Source organism: Podarcis pityusensis, assembly GCF_964106645.2.
Source record: "Podarcis pityusensis genome assembly, chromosome: 1".
NCBI classification, from domain to species: domain Eukaryota; kingdom Metazoa; phylum Chordata; class Lepidosauria; order Squamata; family Lacertidae; genus Podarcis; species Podarcis pityusensis.
Window position 1 is genome coordinate 64,712,908 of NC_138028.1, and position 22,217 is coordinate 64,735,124.

General features: G+C 40.5%; 1 protein-coding gene across 8 annotated transcripts in view; it reads right to left on the minus strand.

The window, feature by feature from the left end:
* Positions 1-8,602: 8,602 nt before the first annotated feature.
* Positions 8,603-22,217, minus strand: part of DCDC1 (doublecortin domain containing 1) — a 266,837-nt gene continuing 253,222 nt past the window's right edge. For 3 of the 8 annotated variants that reach the window (XM_080982415.1, XM_080982408.1, XM_080982414.1), the window contains exons 38-40: positions 21,904-22,013; positions 18,953-19,015; positions 15,699-16,227 (exon numbers count right to left, since the gene is read on the minus strand). In XM_080982415.1, coding sequence (XP_080838541.1) covers positions 18,953-19,015; positions 21,904-22,013 — 173 coding nt within the window. In that variant the 3' untranslated portion in view covers positions 15,699-16,227. Of the gene's footprint in view, positions 8,992-14,479; positions 14,541-15,698; positions 16,638-17,945; positions 18,062-18,952; positions 19,016-21,903; positions 22,014-22,217 lie in introns of those variants that run through there. The other 5 variants (XM_080982413.1, XM_080982412.1, XM_080982411.1 and 2 more) reach the window with 5 other exon arrangements.

The following is a 22,217-nucleotide window of genomic DNA, read 5'->3' on the forward strand; positions in this document are numbered from 1 at the left end:
CAGTGGCAAATTGAAGTCTAGGAAGAGGCCCTAGGATTTAAGGAAGCTGAGATATAGAGATCCCAAAGGCGATTTAGGCAATGGACTGGGTATGAGAAACACAAGGGAAGGATAGGGAAAGAATGATGCATGAAAAGGGCAACTGAGTCACAAGGGAACAATTGTTCAGTGCATGGTTTTACTGTATTGTAAATCACCTTGGGATGCCTCATGGGAAGTGATCCATAAATGAAATAAATAAATAATAAGAGAGGACCTCAGAAGAAATAGTAGAAACTTTACAGTGTTCATTGTCACAGTGTTCACAGTGTTCCTATGTTAGCAGGAGGTGGAGGGGGGTGGGAGAGGGAGTGGAACCATGATACAGAGTAGCTACATGTGGTGCAATGAAGTAGGACTGAAAATAGGAATTTAGTGAACCAACAGGTGTTGAAAGAACTATAGATCTGATGAAAGGAAGTGGCAAGGAGACACTAGGATTGGAACTTTGAATTCTTGGTAGGAATGAGGCAGACAGACAAGCTGGCAGCTTTAGGCCTAACCTAGTTTTAATTGAACTTGTTGCCTGGCCCTGATGCTACAGATCCATGTATTAGTACGGTCATCTGCAAAAAAGAAGCCTTCATGTGGACTTCCATGCAACTGGGATGTGCTATCAGGAATAGTGGAAGCCTTTGTCAAGGCTTTGTCAAAGCTCACTGTATGCTTTTATTCACAGACGGACATCTAGAAATAGGGCCAGGCACCATGTCTGACACCAGGACTGTGAATCCACTCCCTAGTACTCCAGTGATGCCCCCAAGGTAACATCTAGCCTATCCTGGATTTCTGAGTGAAGTCTATCCCAGCTCTGCAAACTGATTGCCTGTAATTTCTGAAGGTATTAAATAACTCAGGAGGCAACTAACCATTTAAAAATGCTAGCCTTGCCCCAAAATTGCAGCCTTATTTCAAGTTAGCTCCTACTTTTCCACAACACCCAGCACAATTTATCCTGCATCCCACTGTCCTAACACTGTGCATTTTTCCACCTTGACAGTGGTGACCAATGACATGGAGCAGGGACGGGGTTATGGCCAAGCAGAGAAACTCATGTAGCATTGTAACATTCCTTTAGGAGTGGTAGGAAATCACTACAAGAGGGTCAAATGGTATTGATGCATATATCTACTGATGGTGCCTGTCCTCAGTCTGCTGCATTTTGTGTCATATTTCTCAAAGAACTTGACAAAGCAGATGTCCCAGGCATGAGCACAACTGTCTTCCCGAGGGGCCATTTCTATTTTAGCTGCTACATCTGTACGTCGTGTGGCGTCAGAAGGAAGAAGTTCCACTCATCGAATGAATTCAGAGAACGCAAGGAGAGAATCAAGGAGAAGTTGTCCTACGGTGAAATTCCTAAGCAAAGCCAATTGAAACTGGCAACTGAGCATCTTTCTAGCCGTGCCTCCTCAAGAGACTATAATAGTGGCCTGAGACCATAGGTACATAACTCAAATAATTTGGACAGCCATTTTCTATATTCAATAGTCGGACGGAAGAAACATATTTTTGTTACAGTGTTTCCCCTGCCCACCCCATTCTCTCTTAGCTGCCTTTTCCTTTCTGCCCTTTGTAGCACATGCACCCTTCTTCCTCTGAACCCTTCTCAGTCTACCTTCCCTCCTTTCCCCTCTCCCTAATAGCCTGTAATTTACATTGAAAGAAGTTTGCCACCATTTCAATGCTTTGATGCTTGTTACAAAAACTGCACTTCACATTTTCTTTGGTCCTCCATTTCTCCGTATTCCAGTTTCTCATAAGATTGCCTTATTCAATGTTGATGCTAGCAGCTCCTCCACTTGGTTATGTCTGCTCAGTCAATATAACCCCAATTGTCAAGTCCTTGGCATTTGCTTCCTAAACACTGTTGGGTGAGCTATATTGCCCAACATATCCACATCTGTATGATAACATGATGCCCTGGGAAACAATGACGTACAGTGTGGTGATACATAAGGGCAGAATGTTAGATATTTTGAAAACTAAAAAAAAAAATCCCAAATGGAAAAGAGTGCTTAAAAGAATACAATTAGCATTTCCATTAAGAAGATAAAAATGAATCAAATTGTTGATGCTGCTTTCACTTAATTATTCTTAGATCACCCTGTGGAATCACATGTGCTGTGCTTTATATACAAATGAGATGCAATCTTCTGAAATTTCGTGTTTCAGAGGTACGGCAAAATAGATAGTTGTTTCTTCAAACAATTTACAAATGCTACATTTGGGAGAACAAAACATCATATTGAAAATGTCAAAGGGCTTAAGACATTTTGTAGACACGTCTGCTGTCAAATTAAAAGATGTGTCATCCATACACCCCTGCACTCCTGGCATCATCTGTTTTACAAGTTTCCTGGGAATTGTGTGAATATGCTACTGAATTCTAAGACAACCTCTGGCCAGCTCTGCCACAAATATGCACACTAGTCTCTGCTTCATAGCTGCTGAAACTGAGCATGGCTGACATCCTGCCCATAGCTATGTGGCTGTTGCAATCAATGGGATGTAAGTAGCTTATCTGGTTCAGAATGGCAGCCTCTGTGTTTCTTCTGTGGGCATTTCTCTTGGCAATGACAGCTTTATATTGTTGTTACAAAGATAGACTTACTTTTTTTAATATTTGGAAATAAAACAAAAATTGCTTCTGGGAGGTATTCAGAGAATGCACATGCATGTAGATTTGGTTCTGGGCCCAGCTGCATTTGTCTCTACTTTGCATGTACTTTGAGCAATTTCTTTCCCCTGATAAATATAATTATTATTTTGCAAATGTGTAGAATTCTGTAAGGTCAACCTTCCTAGAATATGTAAATTAAAACAAATCAATTTTATCCAGTAGTGGGAAGAAAAGCCAATTTGAAGAACTGGAAAGTGGTGAAGATGTTTTAAGTGAATTCATGGAAACATACAATGGTAAATATCTGAAGGAAAAACCAAGCTCAGTTCACAAGTAATGCTAGCAGCGGGACAGAATAATTTGCAGTCACACGCTGAAATATTGTAATGCTTTTTGCCCATTTCCCTTCCAAGCATCCATCTTCCTCCACAGAAGCTGAGTGATATACAGGCTTTTGCACATCTTTATCATCTTCTACACGGGCAGAACACTAAATGCACTCACAGTGCCGGCTACTGTTACAGGAACTCCTGAACTCCATCAATCAGTCCCATGTGATGCTCAGGCCACCTGCATCAACTCCATCGCTCTAGCCACTTGACCATAGTGGCTGTCTTTACTAGAGTGCCCAAATCAAATGATGCAAGCATACTCTTTTAAAGCAAAGGATACAAGCAAATTCTAGCAACTGCAGAGCAGTTGCACTGCTTCAAACATTATTATGCTCATAAGCAAGAGCAAGACGGCCACCAGTTCCCCTCATCTTTCATACAGAGCGCTTCCAGATGGAGCCAATCGTTCTCTGATGGTTGCTTTCTCATTTCCCACTGTCCTTAGAATTGCAATGGAACAGAGTGTTGACATCAGCCTTTCCCAATGTGATGCCCATTAGATGTAGCTGGACTATAACTCCCATCCTCTCTGACCACTGGCTATGCTTGCTGGGACTGATGAGTGGCAGGCCAGCAACACCAGGAGGGTGCAAGGCTGAAGAAAACTGAGCTACACCTGCTGGGCATAGTTAATTTTCCCACGCGAATTCTGCTGTTTTCTGTCCCTACAGTGCGCATTAAACAGATGGGTGGCAATGCTTGGCTTCTCTCGTTCCCACAGTCCCCTCATGGTTGCTTTATAACTTCCTGAAGTTGTTCCCTGGAGCGAGGCACATCAGAGAGCAGTTTTCGGAAGCACCTCCCCACTCTTCTAAACCTTGCTGAAGCTGCGCTTCATGTATGTGGGGGGAGGTTTCTTATTTTTCTGGCAAGTTTCGCCATTTCTGCATATTCCATAAGTTTTTGTATTCATTCTTCCTTTGCTGGGACTTCTACTTCTTTCCATTTTGGGGCAAGTAACATTTTTGCTGCTGTAGTAGCATACATGAATAAGTTTCTATATAGTTTAGGTAGTTCTGACCCTATAATTCCCAAAAGAAAAGCTTCTGTTGTTTTTTTTACAAATGTAATTTTAAACATCCTTTTCAATTCATTATATATCATTTCCCAGTAAGCTTTAACCTTACTACAAGACCACCACATATGATAAAAACATATGATAAAAACAACCTTCTTTCTCTTTACAACACTTATTTGATTTAGATTTATACATTTTTGCCAATTTACTCGGTGTTAGATACCATCGATATATCATTTTCATATAATTTTCTCTTAGACTACAACATGCTGTAAATTTTATATCCATATTCCACAATCGTTCCCATGCTTCTGTGTCTATATTATGAGCAATATCTATTGCCCAATATATCATTGAGGATTTTACTTGCTCATCCTTTGATTCTATAATTTAAGTGAATTAAAAATATGAAACTGCTCATGCTCAAGTTATTTATTGATTAATTTAAAAGGAAATTGGGGCTGACAAACTCTTTTTTTGTTGTAAGTGTTTTATTGCTATTTGTTCTAACATATCAGGAGTGTAGAACCCTTTTGTAAAGCCTTGGGTGACAGTGGAGGGTGTTTCTGGTAGGGAACAGAAATGTTAATTGTGTGCTTCATGACTGAAGTAATGAGCATGGCTGTCTAAAACCCCCACCTGCTCTGTAAGACCATTAAGTCTGGGGTCTAAAATTACATATTCGCATCACTGCAAATCTTGTAATCAATAAACTATTTCATAGGGAAACGGTCCTGCCCCTGAAAGTTATGATCTAAATTGTCTATGTCAGATGATAAGCTGTGCTGCTGCCTTCGCAGCTTTGGCGAGCTCCATTCCAATAGCAATTATCTCATGTTCGTATTTGCATAACAGAAATAATAAAAAAAATGGTGCTGAATCAAGAAGCTTCGAGAAACAGAAAGTGAATAAATGCAAAACTGGGCAGGAAACATTCCTGATGCTGGTCACTAGAACAAATCTAACATTTCTAGCAAAATGCAAAGTATCTAGCTGTGGAATAATGATGTAATGGACCATTTCCTAAACTGTCTTGCAATTATAGTACTGTGACAGGAAACAGCCCCACAGATGTTTCATTTTGTGATCTTGCACGGTGCCCCCAAAATCATGTCTTTGGGTGCTGTCCCTGAAAAAGTATCTTTTCCAGGTTCGTGATCTTGCACGGGTCGTGTGACTTGTGCAGGAGTGCGGACCTGGAAGATGGTATCCTGGTTTCCCCCCCACGATGGGGTGAGCTCCCGTTGCTTAGTCCCTGCTCCTGCCAACCTAGCAGTTCGAAAGCATGCCAGTGCAAGTAGAAAAATAGGTACCTCTGGGGCAGGAAGATAAACAGTGTTTCCATGCGCTCTGGTTTCTGTCATGGTGTTCCATTGCGCCAGAAGCAGTTTAGTCATGCTGGTCACATGACCTGGAAAGCTGTCTGTGGACAAATACCAGCTCCCTCGGCCTGAAGGTGAGATGAGCGCCGCAACCCTATGGTCGCCTTTGACTGAACTTAACCACCCAGAGGGTCCTTTACCTTGCTCTGGTTTGGGGCCATGGCACATTGGAGGGTATGCTTTGGTCATTGGTGACAGTGACCTCAGACATGGGTGGAAGCAGGCCTGTGAGGCAACAAACAATAAAGCTACGCTTGCAGCAGATCAGATGTGAATCAAAGCCTTCTTTGAATTCGCAGGTGTGGGCCCATGGAAGATATGGAAATGTGCCCCTTTTGATGGGCCCCTCCCTCTGGGTACAACACACACACACACCCAAGCCAATTTATTAGGATAACTTCTATCATAGCATAGCATAATAGAGCCAGTGATGCAAGCACAACTGACAATATACACAGGAAGAGGAGAACGGTATCCACCCCATTCATAGCCACAGAAGCGCTATCAGAGGACCGTTTTATTTATTGTAACAAACTGGCCCCACAGAGGCACACACTAATGAAACGATGTTTTTACAAAGTGGTCCAAAGGCTGAAAGTCTGGAAAAAGAATGGCAAAGGATACATGTGGAAAGCCACAAAAAAAGATCAGAATCCACCTACCGTCAAACATAAGGTCAGTAAAAAATCCTCATTAAAGATACCTCACTGCATTGGCCTGATTGAAATTTTTCAAACACTGTATTATTATAGTGGAGGTAAGGGCTGTGATTGCCCTGCCACAACCTCCTCCTCCTTTTCCCTTTCCCCCTCCTTTTTTTTTGAGAACCTTTGGTACAGAAGGCATATTTGAAACAGGGAAGAAATCTGAGAAATTGCTCCCAGGGCAGGGAAAGGCTGCTTAATCAACTGTTCCTCCAATCTATAGCAAAGAAACCCGCTCTCTGATGCCAAAGAGGTGTTAATGATAGAGATTATAAAAAGGAACTGTTGAAGTACATCTTCCAAGCATCCCCATAAAAGCCTGACTGGCAACAGATCAAGAAAACAGGTTGCAGCTACAGGGCCACATCTATATCAGCAAAAGATCTGGCAGGTTTAAAATATATAAACAAGAACTGAAGTCTATAGTTCAGAATCACAATTATTCAGTCCTGCTGGAAATTCAGCAGTTGAGCCATTTGTTGTAGGATTTGAGTTTCTCCCGGTTATTTGTTTTTAGGCAATATCCAATGTGGCCTGTCTTCCAACATACATCTTTTTTTAAAAAGTGTTTATTGATTACTTACACACACACGTGCAGAGAGAAAGAGAGAGAGAGAGAGAGAGAGAGAGAGAAACATTGGGTGGTATCTAACACATCCTGTCAGTGCAAGGAATTCTTCTTTCACAGTGGGACTTTATCCCCTCCCTCTTCTCCCCCAAGAGGCGGAGCTAGCTGCTCTGGCCCCCGGAGTGGTGCACATGCTGTCCACCGGGGTGGGGCAAGCATCCCAGGGGGGCACCACCTGTGGCAATTGGCGAGTGTCCCAGGGGGGTGGGACGGCAATGTCACCCCCCCTTAGGGATGACACCCGGGGTGGACCGCACCCCCCGCACTCTCCACACTTGATTGCAACCCCACCCCGCCCCCAGAAAACCTCTAAGTGGTTTACAAAAATACAAAATACTAAAATTATCACTAAAAAACGGTTTAAAATGTATCTAAAAACATTCAAAAGGTGATTGAAAACAGGAAATGTGCCTGTCTTGATTTATATTTGTGTGCCACCATTTCCTTTTCTCCTTGTTTATTATTTGCTTTGTATATGGTACTGCTACTGCACTTTTAGGTTGTTAATAACCTAATAAAGGTTAAAAAGAAAAAGATGATTAAAATCAAGTGTAGCTAAAAATAAATGAAACACATATAGATTCTATATGTCTGGGTAGGCTTGGCTAAACTATTTTATAATCTATTTGGCTAAAGTATTTATAGTCTATTTAGATATTTATATTATCGGAAGTGCCCTGAGAATGAGGTGGAAGAATAGAAGCCTGCTTTGCAGAGGAAGAAATAATTTGAGACACTGAAGGGCAGATCTTGGCATAACACCAGGTTTTGCAGTCACACAAATGGCACAATGATGGGCTGAAGGATGCAGTGTGGACTGCAACTCTGCTTGCGCAGACTGCAACAAGGTGAGGGACATGGGAAACTGCCAACCTAGACCTAACCGGCACCAGAGAGAAACAGCTCGTCTGGTTCATATCTAGGTCCTGACAAGAGAAAGATATGATGCTTTGTACTGGTTCTTTCACAATAGAGGATAAGAAATAAAATGCCAAAGATGTCATAGTTTGACAATCCTGTTTTGCCCATAACACTAGCAGTTTAGTTTTCCCATTATAATTACTTCTGTGGAAACATCTAAATTTCAACAATTGAATAAAATGCCACCAGTCAAGATAAGGCTGAAGGAAGACACATTTGTATTTCGACAGAATTCACTTCACTTTCAAAGACATTTGTATTTTGGTGGGCAAGATCAGAAAGATGGAGGCACCGCCTAATCTTTTGCCGTAGTTTACGTAGGCAGAACACATCTCCATCTCTATAAATTGCATGCTGAAGTACAAAGATACAGCTCACGTGTAAGGTCACCCACAACATTTTTCTTGAGAGACCAAAGTACATCAATAATATTTCTCTTAAATCTTCTTCTTCTTCTTCTTCTTCTTTAACAACTACAGTTCCTGTAATTCTAAAAGCCACACCGCGGTTACGGAAATTTAAGGCCGCCACAAACACAATTTAAAGCCACTGAGCTCCAGGTTTAAAAGCTGAAGCCTCATTACTTTGAGTGAGGTAGGAATAGGGAACACGTATTCATATGACGGACAGAATGTGAACAGAATACAGCATCTACTGAACCTATCTAATCTATGTAAAGTTATTATCCCAGCAAAAAAGAATTCCATAAGGGAAACACTGTACTTTAGGCTACCACTTTGTCCAAACACAAAGCACAATTCAGTTCAACATTTTAAGTCCCATTAATTCAGAAGGGACAGTTTTAGGGACATACTGAATTCCACGGGTAAAGCCAATGGGATTTAAAAGTGCTGAGCTTTGATGGATCATTTCCATATATACCTATCACTTTCCTACTGTATGAGAATTTAGCAGTGCTCTGAATTGTTTTGCATCCTTTCCCTAGAACCGAAGTGCTGGCTTCATCCACCTAAGTCACTTTGTGTTTTCCTAATAAGATGAAGACTGAAGCCTTTTTCTTGTTGTTTCTGCTTCCTGCAAAAATTCAGATCATTTCTTTCCTGGCAAATCTTCTCTGGACGCTGCTAGACTGTCACTATTTTCAGGTGTGATGCAATCACATACTGAGAAGTTCAGGCTCCACATTTATAGCTGATTGGGAGGTCTTGCACCACAATCCCAGTTCTCCCAAATATCAGACTTTTTGCAAGAAGGAAAGGGAAAATGCACTGCAAAGTGTGGGATGTAACATCTTGCTTTGATGCAACATCACCAAAATCCTCCCTGCAAACAAATCAGAAAGAGTGCTCATTAAATAGCCAATGTTGTCTATTCTCCCTTCAAAAAAGTCAGGATCAATGCTCAATAAACTGCTGTCATGCTTTCCATAATGTACTAGGTGGGCTGGAAAATTCCCAGCACTGATGTATGAAACAATAGTGCAAATGAAGAGCAGAGCTGCTCCTCTGCACAGTCCCCTGCTTACTGTCACCCCTTCTACAGAAATAACTCCCTTTGATTTAATAATGTTGGCATTTATATGCATAATAGATTATCTGTCTCCAAGCCAACTCAATCATGTTTAGCAAGGTATTGAAAGACGGCAGCATATGCTCACAGTTCGATGTATTCCCCTTATCTCCCACCATCACTTTATTACAGGCCACAGGTGAAGCTTTCCCTATAATTGTATTTCCATACTAGAAAAGCTTAACCTGTTGAAATTCTGCTTGCCATATAGCTTTTAAAGTCACAAGAACCCTGCTCTCCCCCATGCCAACCCTAAACCAAAGCCTAGGCTTTGATCCTGTATTCACTCACCTGAGAGCAAGTTAAATGCTAAACACAAAGAGACTTATTTCATAGCAGACATATTGTGTCTTAATAAGTGCCTTGGCTTTAGCTCCTGCGCAGCAGGAGACATGCCTACGCCATTTTGCAAAGTTGTCACATTTTGCATTTGCCATTTGGGAGGAAGGTGATTCTTTAACATCCACCTGTACTGTACTCACAGTGCAGTGGAATTTGCAGAAAATAACTCCAAATAACATGAAGATAACAAGGCAAGCAGTTTTTGCTAAACAGGCCGGCAACATCGAAACAGCACAAAAGCCCCCCAAAAATGATGATGACAGTAATAAATATATGAGAAAATAAATTGGAAATTTGGTGAAGATTGTTCGTTGTTGTATTGTATCCGCCATAATGTGACATTTCTTGTTTGTATGATGCTTGAATTTTGTTTTCTTACATTATTTTTCAAAGAAATCAAACATCAAAAAAGAAATACTTGTTACTGTATTGTTTTAAAAGAACAGGAATCTGCCTTATGCAGAGTTGGACCACAGGTCCATCTAGAGCCATACATAGACTTACAGCAAGTTTTCAAGGTGTTTAAAACTCTTCAATCCAACAATGAAATAAAGCACTGTGAGTGCTACTGGTTACTAAACCATAGCCTCCAAAATTCCACAGATGGAGTGATGGCTGGATGCAAGGGACCAGGAAGGAAGTCACACATGAACCACAGGAAGTTCAGTCAATGGATGAGACACATAGCAGTGTCTGTAGTAGCCGAAACAACAGGATACTAAAGTTGCCACTGGGGCAAAGAAGCAAGAGTCTTCAGGTGAAAGGGGCTCTGGTTTTGGGGGAGCTCCTGCAGACGGGAGGACGCTACCCCAGCCACCCTTAATGATAAGCCTCCAGTGTTTCCATATGTAGCTACAACACTTGGTCTGATGATATCTGCTTCTGGACTGGAGATCTGGCTGATGGCGGTATCCTGTTATCCACACTTTGTAGCGAATGTGTTCTCAAGAGTCAGCCTGCATGGCCTGCTCAGAGATTGGTAAACATACAGTCACCCTAGAAACCATGAACTGTAAACACCTCAGCTGTTAGTGGCAATGGAAGAGCTCCAAGCCACGAATGTTGAAAAGGCTGCTCGTTCCTTGCCAGAACAAAACAAAAAGGCGGCATTGTTAATCCATCTCTGATCTTTTCCAAATCAGCCGCTAGCCCTTTGAGTGTCAAATGGACCATTTAGGGGTGTGGGGAAAACAGCTGGTTTTTACTGGGCAAAAGCATAGGAGGTCACTAAGTAAAACCTTATTTGGCTGTTATTGAGAACTTCCCCATGCCAGTGGATGAAATTCATTTCCTTGTTTCAGACAAATCTAGCCTCACCCAGGTAGAGCAGCTGTGTTACATTTGACAAGGACAGAATCTTCAGAGAGAAAGAGGAGGGGAATTGTTGGATGGAGGCAGTGTTTATCCCCACCTCCATTCAATATTAAATCTCTCGGCAGGAGTGTGGGACAGATATAAGTGGGTCATACAGCATCGTGGAGAAAATAAATGTCATTTCAAATGTGGTGACTCTGTGCAAGAGCTGCACCTTGGTTTCAAATCAAAGCCGTCTTGCTGAAGCTCAGCAACACATAAACACATTTCAGTTTATCTCCACATTGACTTAAAAATAATTAAAATCCCAAATGGAAAGGGGTAGACTTTTTAGTTCCTCAAGACTTTGCAAATTGCTATGAAGGGAAAGGCGGGGAAAAGCTTTCTGAAGTAAAGGTAGTGACCTATTTCACTTACGTGAAGCAACTGGAATTAAATTTATTTCAGCTTTAAAACACAGCAGCCATTTGAACAATTTAACACAGGCTCCCCGCCCCCCCGCTATTAACAGAGGCCATTAATAAGTAACATTTACAGGTTTGTGTCAGCTTTCACCGTCTTTGCAATGTGCACCCCAGTGTAGATTTGAACTGTAGCAACCTCACCAAGAATATATGGGCCATGCCCTTTGTCTGGCACATATCAGTAGAATACACTGAAATCATTACTTACGTGGATTTATGATAGTATGATCAGGGGCATTTATTTTCATAAATAACTTCCTTTTTATATCATCGCTACATTCCTGCATGTAAAAGAAATATAAAAGAATGCAGACACCTTTCCCATGGGCCCTTTCCCCCCACACTTTCCTGTGGGCCTGTCACAGACTGGAGGTAGAGGAAAGGTGGCAGGAACCAGCTGGGGAACCCCCATGGGAAGAAGGCTCAGAAGCTGGGGACTGGTGGTGGGACAATGATGAGTGATTGCAGGGAGAAAAGGGAGCAGACTGGGAGGAGGTAACAGGGTTCAGTGAGTGGGGGGAGCCTGTAGCAGAGAGAAGTCCAGAACCACAGGCAGAAGCTGAAGCAGGAGAGGAGGGAGGCCAAGAGGCAGAGATGAGTCCAGCTGGTGAAGAGTCACGGGTGTATCCCCCTCCTGCTGCAACAAACTCCCCTCCCCACTGGTCTCACAGAACCAGGAGAGGCATGAAGAGCGCAGAGGAGAAGTTAGCTTCAAACAGAAACAGTCTCAGATTGCTTAGGCGAAACCCTGGTGAGGAGAGGACTTAGGCAGCTGTGGGGAGGCGGGGACCTTCAGTCTCAGCAAGTGCTTCATGGAAGCAAGACCTGCCTGTGCAGATCATGTTTTTGCTAATGAAGAGTTAACTCCAACTTGCTTGGTGTGATTTACTCCTGGCTTGCTCCTGTCAATGCCCTTCCTTTCTTCCCTTTCTCTTTGGCTACTTCATGCTCCGCTCCCCTTCTTGTCTATGCCCAGGCTTTTTGTGAACTTTATTCTAGCCAAATCCCTCTTATCAGCCACACTAATTGTAAATGTTCTGTTGCTAAAAACTCAGCCCAAAGTGTCAAAATATTGACACTTATCGTAATAGCTTAATCAATGCCCCCCCCCATGTTTGTGTGACAACAACTGGTAACTTTATCCTCTCTGTAAGAGTTCATGATAAACAAATGTATTTGAAAGAAACTAGTGTGCCTGTTGCTGGATTCCAGGCACTATGTTTCAACTGACTTTGAAGGTAGATAGATAAAGAACTAGAGAGACCTATTGAATGTATGGCTGAGTGTAAACCATTCACTTTAATGTTTCCTAAAAAGTTTCACTCATTTTTGTCCAAGATTTGAACTGTGTGGACCTTCAATCACATCTCTTTATGCCATAATTATCTTGTCAATGATTCAAATACTTACATCCTTTTTTATCTTGTATTGTCAACATAAATTGAAGTTCCTGCGGTGGCTTAAACACTAATATAACAAACTAAAACAGCAGTAATCAAAAAATAAAGACTATTCCAAGTTAAAAATGCTTTAAAAGTTATTTAAAATCCTGAAATCTTATTGCATGGTACCTAAATGATAGTACTGAGGGCACCTGAGGGCTGAGCTGGCCCAGGATGTCTTGGCTGGCGCAGAAATCAGCATCTATGGGCATAGCCAGAGGGGGCAGCTGCCCCCCTAAATAAATAAAAACCAATAAAAATACATAGCTAACTGAGATTCTGCCCTCTAACAAAAGTCTTGCCCCCCTCCCAACAAAAATCCTGGCTGTGCCCATGTCTGCATGCCCCACAACATCTCTCCAAGCTGCTATGTGGCAGAGAGCCAGTGTGGTGTAGTGGTTAAGAGCGGTGGACTCGTAATCTGGGGAACCGGGTTCGCGTCTCCGCTCCTCCACATGCAGCTGCTGGGTGACCTTGGGCCAGTCACACTTCTCTGAAGTCTCTCAGCCCCACTCACCTCACAGAGTGTTTGTTGTGGGGGAGGAAGGGAAAGGAGAATGTTAGCCACTTTGAGACTCCTTAAAGGGAGTGAAAGGCGGGATATCAAATCCAAACTCTTTTTCTTCTTCTCTTCTTCAGGGCTGTGGTGGTGGTCCTACCGCTCCATAAATCCACGCCAAGCTCATGGGGGGCAATTCAGGATTGCACCCTTATTGTCTTTAAAATCTGATGATAACAGAACAACGTATTATGCTACGGAAGGAAGTTGACAACTGATGGTATATAAGAACTGCCACATATGGTTTGATATTGTCTTCAATTTATTGAGAGTGGGAGACCTGGGATTTGGAAAGGTGTACCATATTTTCTTTCTTTCTGAATTTTCCCCCCATCTGCAAACTTCTGACATTATAGCAAGGTTTCAAATTTGGATTTATTTATTTTTAAAAGATAAATGCTGGAAAAGAGAAAGGGCTTATAAATGGCAATCCTATATCCATGCATACTGCAGTAAGACTTAGAGCAAATCCTTATTTTCCTGGAAAGGATTTTTCCCCTCCCAATTCTGGATTCCTTCATTTCATTTAGTATCTTTGAAAAAATGGGTGTGTGTTTATGTGGCGAAAAATACCTTTATAATATTATTAGTATTTACATAGACATCGGGATTTAGGTGAGATAAGGCACCACCTAGTGGTGAGAGTTGCATTTGAAACAACTTAATAATATTTTAAGTTGGATTCAGCATTTCCAGATGCGAAGTTGCAAGACAGAAAAGCCCAAGGTTACAAAAAATATGTGAGAGACCAGCAACTTCAGCAACGTTCAGCTGTTAGGTTTAGACGCTCACAAATTTTATTTAACATTTTTATTAAGGGTTTGCACACACAACCACAAGATTCATTTTGGATCCCACTTTGAAGCTGGTGACTGCAGAGTGCAATCCTGAAGCCAGGGAACAAACTGGCGAAGCAGCACTTGGCAGGATTGAACCCCGCTCATCAGATGACATCATCCAATGATATCAGTTGATGGCAGGTGTGGTTTGTGAAACATGATCTTGCAGGCCAAAGCAGGGCTCTTTGGAAGAGTCGCTACCCCTGGCATAGACAACGCTGAGATCGAGTAGATCTGACTCAATATAAGCCAGCTTCCTATCTTCCTATGAACCTGGGACTTTCCACATGTAAACATATGGTCTGTCACTGAACTGTAGCGCCTCCGTCTTTTGATCCTGGCTCTGCAAAGTAGAAATGCTCCACTTTAGAAATTTATTTCTAGACATTACCAGTTGCAGAATGCCAGGAATGAAAACAAATTTCTTCCCACTTGAGTGACTGGGCTAATACATCCCCTGCACTTTCATCATAATCTAAACTAATGAGATCAAATGCCATTTTAATGAAAACATGGCATCTCTAGTTTATTGATTTATTTCTACTTAAATCACACTTGATAGCACAAACAGGAGAACTTGCCCCTCTAGCCAAAGCACTTTTGTATTCAGGACAAAACTACAGTGGTACCTTGGGTTACAGACGCTTCAGGTTACAGACTCCGCTAACCCAGAAATAGTACCTTGGGTTAAGAACTTTGCTTCAGGATGAGAACAGAAATCGGGCTCCGGCGGTGTGGCGGCAGCAGGAGCCCCCATTAGCTAAAGTGGTGCTTCAGGTTAAGAACAGTTTCAGGTTAAGAATGGACCTCCAGAACGAATTAAGTTCTTAACTCGAGGTACCACTGTATTAATATCTCTCTTCATCCCCCTCCCTCAACCAGAAAGCCTTCAAAACCTTCCAACCAAGCAGAGGCATTGTATTATTGACGCAGCATGCTTCAAAAAGAGAATGTGGTCAGATGGAAGCCTTCTCAAATTCATGAAAATATGAGAAGATTGATATAAAAAGCATTCTTTGTCACCATATAACTCTAGCCATATAGTTTTGCTACGAGCCCTCATTTAAGAATGTAAGAGCTGACTCAGAGCAGGTCAAATTCTCGGTCCATCAAGCTGAGTTTTTGGCTCCCATCTCCTGCTGTCTGATCCCTTTTAACTTAGATTCCAAAGAATGGAACATGGGACCTTCTGTATTCAAAGTATGTGTTCTAACAAACACATATTTTTGTAAGATTATATTGGGCTGCTTTTTTTCTATTCCAGGAACAGAAATTCAGTTGCACAGCTGCCTAAAATGAATTCCTCCATTAATTTCAAAGGCAGAGCCAAATCCTTTGCTTGCACAGATTGCTGCTGTCTATTGCATTTAATGGGGTCCTTTTTGTTCCCTATAATCATATGGATCATTGAATGCATGTAGTTTCGGTCAAAACTTTTTATTATGAAGGACACTGAATCCAGAGATAGCTCTAAAAATAACTTTAATGTTTTATAGGTTTTTTATGACAAACTGTAATTGGAATATTATAAATTGTTTCAAAAGATTCAGACAGAAATATAGATCTCCAAAATACATAACAATAGTTTGTAATTTAAATGATAACTTATAATTACATAAGTACTTAAGAGGCACTAAAAGTTATTTTAAATAGCCATAACCTTCAAATTGCTGATTTATTTTGAGAGGTGACACTAATACATGTAGCTTGGAAACCACTGAGAACACAACATCACATTCGGGTGATTTCATGTGGAATAAGATACACGTCTCCTTTTTGCTCAGCATTTCCAGCACATTCAAAACTGCTGCACATACTAACTGATTTCCCAAAACCAGTATATTGTGCAGAGGTCAGAGAAAAGTCAACTCAATGAAATATTGTCGTTGTACATTTTACATAAGCCAGTGTGGGCATGTTGTTGAAACGACCACAAAAAAATCTATTCAACTTATATCTTCGATTAATTAAAATCTGCAGATAAGGTTTCATTTTTCTGGTAATATTCACCGATAGCCAAAGAATTTCTTCTTTTATGGGAAAAAGGAGAGGGGGGAAAAGGAAATCCGTTAGTTAATTACGGGAGGGGGAAGATAAACACTAATTTGTCAGAACAGGTGCATTAAGTTTGATAATGTTTAAAAAATTTATAGAAGCAGTTTCTTCAAGGTCCTATGTGAGTTATGAAGCCTAATTTTCTTTTCATAGCTCTGTGATAAAATTTTATCCACGTTATAAAAAGGGTCTTTACTAAAAATGACCGGAAATCTGAACTACCTGGCCATGCAATAAAAACACATTCCACTGTTGCAAAGTGTCAGGCAAGCCAGGTTTAGCTGGAAATTGATCGATAAGTCTTCCATTTACACTTGAGTGCATTCACTTTTTCTTCATTGGATAATAGTTTTTTTAATGGGTTTTCCATTAATATTGGTCTTTACTGTTAGCAAGAAAAGGCAGACATTAAAAAGAGACAGGAACAGCAAAGAAAAAGTTTAGTGATCTTTAATGATATGGTGCAAAATACCAGGAAGTGTTATGATGTTCCCTTAAAAAAAAGCAGGTGTCATGTTAAATGCTGTTGGCTGTTCCAGCAGAGCAAAAGGGATGTAAAACACAGTTGAGATAGACTGCTTGGGAGAGATTCCGCCTTTATTCTGGGAAAATCCATAGATGTAAGAGAGTCTATGGTCAACAACATTAAAAGAAAATATAGCTCCGTATTTCTCAAAGCAATTTGCTAACCAGCAAAAAGCTTAATTCTGGAACTCACTGTCTGCCTTTAATATTTCAGGTTCCTCCTTTTTGACATTGAACATTGTCCGTAGCTACAAGAAATAAAACTTTACAAAAGAATAAAAGTGGATAGCTCTTTTTACACACAAACTGTAAAATTGGAGCGACACTTAATTGTGGTCAGGTTACGTTCCAAGTATATGGCCTGGAACAGCTTGCAAGCTGAACTTCCCCAACCCACAACTCCCCAGCACACATTCCACTGAATGGTTATATGAGGTGCTTACAGTTCCTTTGAGGCGGTGCTGTAAAAGCAGGAGTGAAGCTAGGACTTTATGGATGCGAATGTTATTGGTTTCACTGCTTAACTAAGGGAGATATTACCAGTTAGTGAAAGCTCAGTGCATTTACAGACGTACGCAAAATTGTGAGTCAGAAATAGGTGGAGATTGTTCAACTACTATAGTATATTTTTTGGACTGATGGTCAGAGAACTTGGTGCGAATACATAGATTACCACCCACTTTACTACACTCAAGTAGGGTTGGTTCCTGAATTCTTGATAAAAATAGAATGCATGGGCAGAAGATGAGGATAGTGGAGGGAGAAAGTAGTTCTGTGGTGGGTCCATCTAGGTGCAGAACTGAACAGAGGGCACCTGTGTAGGGGGCAACCATGCTATCCTGACCAGACTCGAGTGTAGGCTTCTAGGCTCTGGAATTTATCATCATGGGACAGATCCCAGAGTCAACTGTAAAATGTGATCCTGAATAAAGACTAAGAGGAAAGGATTAGTTACAGATAGGTAGCCGTGTTGGTCTGCCATAGTCAAAATAAAAAAAATCCTTCCAGTAGCACCTTTAAGACCAACTAAGTTAGTTCTTGGTATGAGCTTTCGTGTGCAAGCACACTTGGTATCTGAAGAAGTGTGCTTGCACACGAAAGCTCATACCAAGAACTAACTTAGTTGGTCTTAAAGGTGCTACTGGAAGGATTTTTTTTATTTTAAGAGGAAAGGAGCTATTGTTTATCTACTGCAGTCCCTGGCATTCATTAAACAGAATTGTCTGCTTAAGCTGTGGTCTGCCTGGCATGGATTAGTCTCTGGCTGTCACTCTCCAAAGGTCACTGAGGGGACAGAAAAATACATGATGCATCTGAAACCATTAACATTTGTTAACTAATCTGGATACCAACCTAATACATTTTAGCAACACTAAAATGCATTAGCAGCAAAGATCCACAGAGCTAAACCAAGGACTCAGCTACATTAGTCAAAAAACAATGCTTTGAATGCGTTATAAACTATAAAGATGGCACCAGAGTGCAAACAACTTATCTATGCGATTTTTACATGGAAAATTTTTCCTTTTAATTTAATTTCTGAATTATTTATAGCGTGTCCCCCCCCCATATTTTTTTGCCCATATTTTTTTTTAAATGGTGGTGGGTGGTATTCCTAGTAGCATTGCTGCAATGCAAGTTCCATGCATTCTGTGAAAGACTGAACCCTTGTGTAATAACACACACACACACACACACACCACTGGTCACGAACTAGCAGAATTAAGTGCATTATAGACCATGGTTTTAAACATGCTTGACTCTATGCCAGATTGTGCCAAGATATGTTAAATGTTTGTTACGACCCCACCCCAATACAGCTCTCCTGGAAAATGTGTGGGGTTAGGAATGGTCACTTCTCTAAAGGAAGATACATTCTTAACTGGGGAGCAGCAACATCACTTCCTACCAATGCAATTCAAACTGGCTGCATTGGAAGTGACTACAGAAATGGCAAAATAAGGAATGATTTTAAAACTGGTGCTGTTTAGGAAATACAGAGGTCCAAACCTATGGGGTAATACAAGTGATATCAATTGAATAGCAAGTTAAAACATTCTAAGAACATTTACTTGTGATTTAGCGACATTTATTGAAAGGGATGGAATGCCTCATGAGTCTGAGTTGGCACCGGCTAAAATAACTAGATTTTTTTAAACGTCAATGACTACTTACCTAGTCGTTGGAATGCTGATCAGTTCTGCATGTAAGAGCCAGAAGACTGCCATTTGTGTTGACCTGCATATATTTTTAAAAGTCACTATTAATATTGTTGCATTTTTTAAAAAAAAGAAATTCACAGGAATCATGATGTTGCCAAGACTTCAGTCATACTGTCTAAAACTATTCTGCTACATATTCTGCAGTAATTTTTTATTTAAAATATTTCCTCCCAGGGTCATTTTTGCGCGATGAGCTTTTTCAAGGGAACATAAGACATTAAATTCTCCAGTGTGCTTAGCCTTACTTGCACTTCTTCTGCCCTGCATGTTTTGAATGCTTGAATGCATTCACAGCATGACTTAATACAGAGCTTCCACATACAGAGAGACAAAGTACAGCAACTTCTGATCCACCAAGCTAACCAGCTTCATATGACGGATCTCCAGTAACTCAAGTGTCTTCCTGGTTTTGCAGTCTTCTGGGACAGGGGCAACCTTTTTAAAGTTGAGGCTTTTTTTAAAATTGAGAGCCATGTTCCATTGAGGAAAAGTAGTTTGGGACACATACTACCAGTGCTTGAAGCCAAAATCAAAAGTGGACAATCCCAGAGCTAACCCCAAGCCACCTTCCTATTTTTTTTCATTTTGTCTTTGATTCTCTCTCACCCTCACACACATCCATTTATTCCACCAGAATAAACCTAGCCAGATGGGCAGGGTATTAATATATTATTATTATTATTATTATTATTATTATTATTATTCCCCCATCAACAGCCTATCCAGAGATTACCCAAAATAAATAGCCTCCTCTTCAGTGCAGCTACAGGGCCTGCAATCACCCCCCCTCTGCCATTAAAATAATCAAGAACATTTCTTGATTCCGCTTGCTGATGCTCTTCATTAATCTCTTACTGTCTGCAGCTTGCTGTACCTTGTAATACAGACTCAGAGACGCGGAAAAGGGAGGAGTGGCACAGTCTCTGGGGTTGCAGAGAATGGAAAGAAAGCAGCAGCAGCAGGAGGAGAGAGGGTGTTGGGTCCCCTCTCACATTCTTACATGCTCCAGCACGCTGAATGCAATGGAAGTGGCAATGGATGAGGTCTACTTTCTACCGTGCAGGGGTGTAGGGACTAGTACAGAGACACAGGAATGTGAAGGAGGCCAGCAGATCTGATACCAACTTGGTACATGTGACCTCTATTTTAGATAATATTTTTAAAAGATGCATTGGTAAGAGCAAGTACTAATTTTACTTGACAGGACTGACCTATTTAGTGACTAGGTTACATTTCAAGACGCAGGAGTGATTTTAGTCCCTGTGTGAATGGGAAAATACACTGTGTGAATAATTTAATTTAGGGGATCAACACAACAACAGAGCCATGAAAATGTTTTGAACTCCAAAATACTCTCTGAATTGGACAGATCTGTTAGGGATGGGTGATGGCACAAATCTGATATAGTGGTGATATAAATACCTCAATAGACATCTCACATGTGTTAAGATCATGTTTCACCTGAAAGTTTCCAAGGTTAGCAAGCCGTAAATATCAACACATATCAGAGCAGTCAAAAGATTGGGCACATGTATGGTTTCACCAACTCACCACTTTTTAAAAAAGAAATATGGCTGTGTGAATCAGTCATCATTCTTGTGTGTTACCATAGCACACATTTTTCCATGAACAGGATATTGCAAATAATCCATGCAAAATTCTAATAGCTGAATTGTCCCTTAGTCCCATATTTAATTTATGAAAATAATATATTATTCAGCTTATAGAAAAATAAAGTTAGACATATTTTCCAATGAAGAGGGACTGGCTTGCTCAAGTTATTTTGCAGCTAGTCATCATTTTTATTTATTATTTTATTTAGTCAGTTTATATATGGCTTACTATACGTAAAGTATCCTAGTTTACAGGATGAAGTTTCTACACAATGAACACAGTTATGAGAGTAGATTGTAGACCTTTTCGGTACGTGCTGTTTGTGAGGAATGATGTAAAGAAAGCTTTTTTCCCCTTTCCAATTATCCACATGGAACTAACTGTGAACTTCTTATGGGTAAAATTCTTTTTGCTAAAGGCAACAAATATTAACCAACAATGTCAGGGACAAAGAATTTTGTTCAAAGATTCTCTATTTGTATAATCACTTGTCTTTAAAAATTTACCTAGTAAGTCAGTGAAATAAACTCCCCCTCTAGTGGCTTTGACAGTCCTGCAACAATTAACTTCAGACATTTGTTCTCCCTTGATTCTTTTTCTTTGAGTGAAGATACAGTTTCTGTCCAATTATTTTAAAATATTTAAAACTGCTCCAGAAATGGAGTTCCTAGCTATGATTTACTCCCAATGAGATCTCCTTCGCAACAGAAGTGACATAAGGGAAATCCTTAATCAGTTTCAGCAAAAAAAGCCTTCTGCACCATCTGTTAATAACTGTGTTGCATTTATGGCTATGGCGAGACCACACTTGGAAGACCGCATAGAATTCTGGTTGCCTCCGCCTCAAAAAGGGGACTGTGGAGCTGGAAAAGGTAGGGAAAAAGGGCAAGCAAAATGATCAAGCAACTCCCCTATGTGTAAAAGTCAAAACATTAGGAGCTTTTTTGCTTAGAGAAAAGACGAGTGAGGCATGACATGATAGAGGTGTGGAGAAAGTGGACAGAGAGATTTTTTTCCATTTCTGGTGAAACTAGAACAAAGAGAAATCCAATTAAGCTGAAAGTGGGAAGATTCAGGACAGACTGAAGGAATGACTTTTTCAAACAGCGCATACTTAACCATGGAATTCACTCTAACAGGAGGCAATGATGGCCACTGACTCAGTTGGCTTTAAAAAAGAATAAAATAAATTCATGGAGGATAAGGCTATCAATGACTACTAGTAATACAACATAATTTACAGTCAATTATATAGTATGCGGTACTATTATTTAAATTTTATGATACAACCTTCCCGGTAACTTTTTCTGATGGTAAGACAATAATGTTGGTAGATTCTGGACCGTGCTGTTTCCGAATTCTGGCATAAAGAGCTCTAACTTCCAATTCATGTTTCATGGCTGAAACAACAGTTTTAAAATTCAGTTTTTAAAATTATTTGTCTACCAATCTCTTACAACATGCAAATGTATAATTTAAGTTGTTACTGTCATACGTTTCAAGTCTTATATTCGTTTATGGACAAGTTATAAGAATAGTTGGATATGGAAATAGGGTTGGGTGATTCTAGTTTGGAATTAATCAATGGATGTAGATTATTTCTG